This window comes from Echinops telfairi, unplaced genomic scaffold, assembly GCF_000313985.2.
Source record: "Echinops telfairi isolate 266 unplaced genomic scaffold, ASM31398v2 ScPeMD7_7407;HRSCAF=8445, whole genome shotgun sequence".
In the NCBI taxonomy this organism is placed as follows: Eukaryota; Metazoa; Chordata; class Mammalia; order Afrosoricida; family Tenrecidae; genus Echinops; species Echinops telfairi.
The window spans coordinates 840,631-849,320 of NW_022111307.1; the positions used below are offsets into that span (position 1 = coordinate 840,631).

General features: G+C 40.3%; 1 protein-coding gene across 3 annotated transcripts in view; it reads right to left on the reverse strand.

Moving 5' to 3' along the window:
- The window catches only part of LOC101662924 (interleukin 1 receptor accessory protein), a 150,774-nt gene that overhangs the window by 55,155 nt on the left and 86,929 nt on the right, over positions 1 to 8,690 (reverse strand). For all 3 annotated transcript variants that reach the window (XM_045296436.1, XM_045296437.1, XM_013007426.2), the window contains exon 3: positions 4,032 to 4,317. In XM_045296436.1, coding sequence (XP_045152371.1) covers positions 4,032 to 4,317 — 286 coding nt within the window. The remainder of the gene's footprint in view (positions 1 to 4,031; positions 4,318 to 8,690) is intronic.

Sequence of the window (8,690 nt, forward strand, 5' to 3'; positions counted from 1 at the left end):
TAGATAGATAGATAGATAGATAGATAGATAGATAGATAGATAGATCCACCACAGTATCACAGTGTTGTTTCAGCAAGGAACATATTGCAGTCAATAGAAAAAGTCTATTAAATGGAAAACTATAATATAAATTATGGTACAATTAATCAGAGCTGTTTTAAGCACCTATTTTAAGAAATCAAGCCCAAATATCAAAATACAATCCCAAAATACAAGCCCAAATATTAAAAAGTTCGTAGGCTAGCTGGGAATCTGTATTTATACAAGCTTGTGTGATATTTACACGGGATATTTCCTTTGCCTTCAGAGATCTTTTCTTCTCACCATCTACCTTGTCACATGGAGGCTTCTCCAGCTGTTCCTCTCCTGCTGCGAGATCTAAAGTCACCTCCCCACCCCTCATTTTCTAAGCATTCTTTATTTTTCTTGATAGATATTTTCATACTTCAAAATTATTTGCTTTGTGACTTATTAATATATACCCTCTGTTGAATGTTGTACAAGGCAAGGTCATGTGTGTTTTAGTTTTAAATTCCTTTTGTCTAGTATAGGATCTAAAGGTTTTAAGAGTTATTAAATCAATATTTGTTAAATGAATGGCTGGGTGCAAAATTTAGACTTAATGTATATACTCGAATATAAGCTGGCCCGAATATCAGTCAAGGCACCTAATTTTACCACAAAAACTGCATTTAAAAATGTGCTGAAAAACGGCTTATACATGAGTATATGCAGTTTATATAGGAAAATAAGAAAGGGATTAATAAAAATATCTGATTCTCAAGATGGAGAGCAGATGGTCATGTGAAGACAGAGGTGACAATCATAGTGATGTATTTACAAGTCAAGGAAGAGAAAGGGTTGGCAAGAACCAACAGAAGCTAGGAAGAAGCTAGGAAAGGTTCTCTTCCAGATCCCTTAGAGCAGTGCTTCCCAAAGTAGGGAATGCTGCTCCATAGGGGGCACTAAACTGCTAGGGAAGAGGGCTACAAAAGCAGGTACCTGCCCTCTATCCTGGGTTATGGGCTATAGGACAAAAGATTTTAGTTGCTAGAGTGGTTCTAAGTAATTTTTTTGTTCTGAAGTGGGAGCGGGAGGCATACGTTTGAGAACCTATGCTTTAGAGAGAGGATGGCTCTGCTGATACATTAATTTCAGAATTATTGCCCATAGAATTGGAGGGAAAATATCTATTGTTGAAAAATAAGTAACAGATTTTCTCTAGTGATGAGAAAACAAGTCATTTGTGATTTTCCTTTTGATGTCTAACACATATAGTCGTTGATTCAAGAATTATGACTAAGTCTTATAAAAGGGGTGGAGGAGGTAGTCCATAAGACAGGGTTCAACTAACTATGACTGGGGACCATTGTAGGAAAGTGACAAGGGTAAGTGCCAGGCATAATCTCTACCTACAAATACTTAAAGTCTACCGAGTAGGAGAATTCCCTACCTGATAGGGATGGAGATGGAAATTACAAAGGTACATTCTGGTTGAACATAAGGCTATACTTTTCTGGTTTTTAAAAATGTTGAAGAATTCTTAAAAATTAAACATTTAATAAATGTTGACTAAATAGTTGGGATAATTTTGCCTGCTTATCTTAACAAGGATATTAGAGCAGGGATACAAAGAGTACAACACTGGAAGGTGAATCTAACTCCATTCCCTAAAAACATGCAGGCCTATGATTCCATGGGTTCAGTACAAGGTCATTCTCAGGTTAGGAATCATTCCAGGACAATGGGATACTTGCCCATTCCTTTGGGGCCTAGATTATGGGTCCACAGAAAAATTGTAGAAGTGACAAACTGGAAATTGATAACTACTACTGAAGGTGCAGTTGGGTTTTAATAGGGATATAGACTAACAGCCATGCACTTAGGTCTTGCAGAGAACAAAGTCATCCAGAAAGTCAGAAGACCCCTTTCCAATAGTTGCTGCTCATTTGGGAAATGTTAATGAATTGATTAATCATTGTCAAACACGAAAAGAGCGCCAATGAATATATAAACCAACTTTAATAATATATGGCTGTAGATCCTAAAGTTTTGAGATGTGGACTAAGATTACCTAATTAAGTAATGGCAAAACTGGTCTAAACCTATCCTGTGAGGCTGGACTTGGGCATAAATAAGAGCACATGCCTACTGCAGAGTCCTTGGAAGCCCATGTAGTAGTCTCGAGTTCACTCCAATCGAATTAAAGTGTCAGGGGACATCTCAGAAGTCTTCAGTGGTTGCCTGGGCATCCAATGACACAGTGACACACCTTTCCATGATTGGTAAGAGTTCCTCTATCAGACAATTATAACGCAATTTAAATTTATGAAAACATCATCCTAGTTTCCCACCAGACAACAATAAATATCCATGAAAGAAAAGGAGTATTCAGAGCATGGATGGAGGACCTGTAAACTGGGCCAAATAAAAACGTATCAGTCAGATGAGACTTTAGAACCCAAAGTAACTCAATAACTAAAATGGTGCTTTGGGTAAAAAATAGCCAAATCACTAAATCTTGAAATGGTTATTCTTTGGAGAGGTTTTCTGATTTTTTCAATAGAAAAAACATTAGTTTGCAGTTATAAAAATATATTGTAAAGTAAAATGAAAGTTTACATACTTTCAAGGCAAAAAGTGAACTTAAATTACTTTTTTTTTTCAGTAAATATGGATGGCTTTTGGTTATATTTTATTTCCAGGGCTAGGGTGCACCTGGTTCGTCTCATAGGGGCTATTTTAGTGGAAAGGTTTTGCTCTTAGAGGAGTGCTCTACCTGTAGACTTTCAATCATATCCACTTAGTCTCATAACAACACTGCCTTATGGGGAAGCTTGGCAATGGGACACTTTGTTGCCCAGTTCCTTTTCCTTACCAGAGAACACATTGTGGGCACAGAGTAACTTCCTCCATTGATGGCACACGCACGGGCAGATGTTTCTCCAGTATACTACACAAGAGTAGGACGCCTTCCTCCCTGCACTCTTTATGCACAGGGGGATAGTGCACTCTTGTGGACCACGGGAGCCCAATAAAAGTGAAGCTGATCTCACTCGTTCTCCTCTTAATCTGGGTAACACGTTTACCCACGCACTAGTAAGGGGTATATGCTCTGTGTATTTTCTCTGAAGATCTAAAATTCTGGTATGACAGTTCTAAATACATTTGCAGTTTCATAAGTATTCTGTAGGCAATAAAATCATCCTGAGCCTCTACGCTGTGCCTGACACGTAGCAAGATGCCCAGAATAACAGACATGAATGGGCGCTATTCCTTTTCTTGCTCATGTTCTAGGGAATTTGATCTTCCAGGTAGAACAGAAGTGCAGTCAGATTTCAACCTAAGGGCAAGAGAGCAAAGAAACAAATACCAAGGTAAAAAAAAGAAGAGGAAGAAGAAAGAAACAAGATACAGTGAACCCTCGCCACTTAGCGCTTCCACTTCCGCGGCTTCAGTCTATCGCGGTTTTTGCGTAACAGCGCATGCTCTGTCATTACTGCCACTGATTGGCTCATACTGAACACGCTTGATGCCATCAATAATATAATAAATAATAAATGATAATTGTAACGTCCAAAATGTTTTACTGTAGTTTCCCTTTTTCGTTTAATAAATTGGGTAATACGAGTGTAATGGTGACTAAAGGGTGTTTTTTCATGTCCTCTATGCTCTAATTACGAAAATATTTGATTTACAAATAAGGAATCCTACTTCGCGGAATTTCATTTATCACGGTAGGGTCTAGAACCGATTAACCGCGATAAACGAGGGTTCACTGTACTTCTATTATTGTAGCGAGACTTGCGCTACCATTGGATGAGGAACCAGCTCTGCATCAGATTCTTGGGGTAGGCACCTTCTCCTCTGCATATCTTTCCAGGCCACTTCATCGAAGTTATGAAGGTGAAACGTTAACTCTTTTGAAATGCTTTCTCTTTTGACTCCCCGACTTCATGGCACATGCAGTCTATCAATCAAAAGTCAGCAAGACAACGAGAAGGCAAAGCCATCATCGACAGCCAGGTTACCTTAACATGCAGGTATAGTTGCCCGTGTCGTTGAGGAGGGTGGGGCGGAACCAGAGCACATCTTTCTCTTTAATAATGCGGTTCTCAGGGAGGCGGAAGTTGATCGGTTCCTCCAGGTCCCGGTCCTGCCCTGTCCAGTACCAGATCAGCGTGAGGCCAGCTGCATGGGCTGTGCTGTAGTTATATTTCAAGAAGTGCTCAAAGAGTGGACACTTGATGCGCGCTGGCTCGTCTTCAAATACTTGGATTTGCCTCATGGTATCTAGTCCCCAGTCGTCGCAGCGTTCTGAAACAATAAAAAAGACAGCAGATGAGTCACCTACCTCACAGTAACATGCCGCCTGGGAACATATCTTCTCCTCAAGATGATATCCCCTTTCCCGGATGCCCCTTCATTGATTATCATCAATGCCAAAGCACAGAGAGAAAACCCATCGCTGTGGAGTCAATTCTGGCCCAGGGTGATACACTGCGTGATACAGTAAATCACCTACAAAGGTGTCTTTGCTTTCAGATTTAGGTCAGCAGGTTTTTGGTTTTGTTTTTTGCTGCACTTCTGAGGTGGGTTTGAACCGCCAACCTTTCAGTCATCACAAAACACTTGCTCCACCCAGAGAGCTCATTTTAAAAAGTTGTTGTGCGCTCTTAAGTCCTTCCGACTCATAGACCCACCCCTGCGCCAGAGCAGAAATGTCTCTGTGTAATGAGTGCATACAGTAGACACCTGCTCCCTTTCCTTATTCGTTTTTGTGTATCTCTGGGATAAAGATTTGATCAAACAGCTTGATATTGTTGCATCCTGCAAGGTATGAGGGATGATGATCTGGCCTAAAATAATATCTCCTCTGTCACTCTCTATGAACAGAAGAAAACTTTCTAAGGAGAAAGCTGTCGCTGAAAAGGCCATTCTTTATACAAGACTCACTGCCATCGAGTGGATGCCAACTCACCTCAACTTACAGGACAGGGTAGAACTGCCCCTGTGAGTTTCCAAGAAACTGCTTAATATATGCAAGTACACTACAATATTAATAAGCCATTTAAAAACACTAAGCCTTCAATTGCCGTGCACTTGTACTTGTAGCACATCTCCATCCACATGTGCTCACCAGCTATCATTCTGGACAGAAAAATTCCAGCTCTCAACATAGGAGGTCTCAATGATCCTCATTGGGAAATAAGATCGTTAAACTCTCAAGTTTAAGATCCAGAGTAAAAGGAAATACATAATTATTTTTACAAGTTGCATTTTATGCTATGAAAGTAACAGCTCATTCATACATTCAAGGGAGGAAAGGATTTTTCCATATGTGTGCTACCTGAACTTTGTACTCTCGGTATCACCGCATGCAGGCAGAAGAGAGGTCAAGGGTAATTAAGTCCTGTTGGGCCCAAGAGAGTCACTTTTCCTTGAACCCATTAACATATGTACACATATACGTATATGAATATATTTTTCAATATGTAATCCTTTTTACATTTAAGGTGGCATCTAAATGTTATTTTTGGTAAAATAAATGAGGAGTTGATTAGTAAAACTGATCCATGTGAAATGAACATAGTGACATCATGTTTGCAGTACATACGATGAAAGTCACTTTCCACACACTAATCACCACCTACAAAGCACTCGGGTGCATTTTCTTTTAATAGTTAGACATTCTCAACTATTCCTTTTTTAGTTTTTGAACTTGCACTAACTTGCATTAATTCTGTTATCCCACATACTATTTAGTTAATTGGATTTATGTGTAATAGTTAAATTTTTCATTATTTTATTTTTCTGTTCAATCTATAACTCAAAGTGATAATTTTTTTAAATTCTGGAATCAGTTTTATTAAGATTAATACCCTATGCCATTTGAATAATATGTAGTTAAACTTTAATAGTAATTTATGTATATAAATTTTTATTAGAAATGTATCTTTTAATGATCTGGATAATCTTTTCCTTCATGTGTGGGTTTAGATAATAACTCAAAAATATTGTGGATATAGCATATATTCATTGAAGAAGTTTGTTGCATACTGAAGTACAAAAAGAGTCTGGCTATAGCAAGGTCATCCAATTTTTTTATCCTCCTAAGCAATATGCTCAATTTATATTTTATCTATCAAAATTGTTTGTAATTGTCTATCACTACACAACTCTAGAAGAGAAATTTCATAAAAATAATCCTATTTCCCACTCCTGTTATCCATGCCCTTCACAATGTGTTGCTGTGAATTTTCCTATGATTAGATTAGTATTTGTTCCCACCCTGCGGCCTGGGCTTTCACTGTGGCTTATAAGAAATAGAGAGAGAGAGAGAGAGAGAAGAGGAAGAGAAAGGGAGGGAAGGAGAAGAGGAAAGGAAGGCGGGAAGAAAGAACTGCAGCAAAAAACGAGGATGTCAATTCCAACACCGAGACTTAAAACACTTGTGAGCTTTGGCATCTCCTGAGCCCATGCGGTCACTATGAGAATATGGCTGAAAAGGCTCACCGAGTCAACAAGAGACCCTGAAGAGAACGGAGGCAGAGGAAGTAAACTCTGCTCCTCACCCACAGAAGCAAAGCTGACCCAATATAGAAGAATAATTCTAGCCTCGATAATGATGCCAATCTAGTATTACCAAGACTGCCCAGGCAGTTTACAGACTCAATAGCAAAAGCACGTGTGATTCATTTTTCCAAAAGTCATTGACGTTTGTGATTCTCTAACCACTCAAAAACAAATAAGCAATCATAAACAAACAAATGAACTAATCACTGCCATCAACTCGATTCTGACTCATAGTTACCCGATAAGACAGGTAGATTGGCCTTGATGAGTTTCTGAGACTGAAACTTTGTATGGGAGTAGAAAACCTCATCTTTCTCCCCTGGAGCAGCTGGTGGTTTGGAACTGCTGACCTTGAAGTTAGCAGCCTAATGTGTAACCCACTATGTCACCAGGACTTCTTGATTCGGATAGGGGATTAATATGGCAGTGAAAAGCTGATCGAACAACTAAATGGGAGCTACTTTAATTTTGATAAAGTAAAGAATTTGAAGCTTTTTGACTTACAAAAAGATTTGCCACCTTAGCAAGTAATAAATCTCTGGGAAATTTAACAAGCTGGCTTTTTCCAAATTCAACAAGTGGACAATTATTTATAAATACCGATATGTGCCAGATAATGTCACTGGGACACGGTTCACTCACAGGTATATCGGTGGTCTCGATTTTTTCCCTAACAATTTGAAAGGATCTTGTTTGTTTGTTTTGGTCACCGGGCATGCAGAGCTGGGCATGTAACAGTGTGGAAAGGAAGGCCTTTCTTTCGGGAGCCTTAATGTAGGTCAGCATCCTTATTCAGTCCTGTCCAACTGCCTGCCTACGCCTAGCAATGGATCCTCTGGCGGCAGTGTGCTGAGAGCTCTGATCAAAGCCTCTGTTCTCATCTGCGCAGCTGTGTCGTTGCTCAAAGAGCAAGGAGCTCCAGATGAAAGCCCAGCTATACTGGCCAGAGGTGCTGCACAGGGTTTAGCTCCAGCTGAACTGCGCTTTTGACATTTGCATCGTTTTTCACCTCTGTGCAAGCACAGGTGCTGCTTGAAATGTGAGCTGTTACTGAAGGCTCGGTAAGGTCAATCAGGTGTACACAGAGGGGTGGGGTGGAGCCAAATAAGTCCCAGAAGCACTTGCTACCCTCTTGGCAAGCTTAGGGCTTTTTGCCCCCGTGGATGCAATGGTGCTTCTGCAACAATGAGTTGTGCTTGAACCTCTTGATGCAGGTCTCACCATGATGAGGCTTCCTGCTCTGCACTACTCTGCTGGCTCTCGAAGCCTAGGCCCAAGTTAAAGTCTATACACAGCAGGTCCAGTAACATGTGTCTGGTGGCTTTGTTCTACATCCAAGACCCCCAGGCCCTAGCAGCTGGACTGAACCCCACTCCAAACTAGCCTCTGGTGAAAAGCTGTCCCCACTCTTGGGTACCTGGAGCAGGGCCCTCAGCAGGTTTGTCAACATCTTTATGTCCTGGTCCATCCCAGTTCAAGGATGTCTTCTTGACCTTTGACTTAGAATGGAGCAAAGTGTTTTTCTTGATTTCAGATCTTGATTCCTGGAAGCCCTGTGGCTGTGGATGGGCAAGTACCCCTGGATTAGCATTGACACAAAACGATTTTGAATGACTACGTGAAAAGAGAAGAGTCCATACACTACTGAAGAGTTTTCCCAACAGTTGGAGAAAAGGGCCAAATTCAAACGGCCAGGACTCAGAAGAGCTTAGTGTGTTGAAAATGATGTCCGGTCTTGAACTTAACCAAACTACCAGTCAAGTGTGTAGGTGACATTTTCACAAGCCTAAAGCGTCGATAGTTCTATTTCATAGGTGCATTACTAAGACCTCTGAGGGATTTTATCCTTTAAAATGATAAATTAAAAGAAGAAAACATAGGATCCAGGAATATTGAGGCGTGAAAGGATGCTCTGGAGGCAGCACAGGAGACACAAAGATGGCAGCTGGGAGGGGGGCTGGGAGACAGAGAAGAGAAAGAAGGTAGAGATGAGAAGGAATGGAGAGGAAGAAGGATGACAAGAATGGTGAATAGAATAAAGAAATGAAGGAGAGAAATAATGAAAAGAAGGGATAAAACAAGAAAGGAGAACGAACTCTCATTGAAAATCCCAG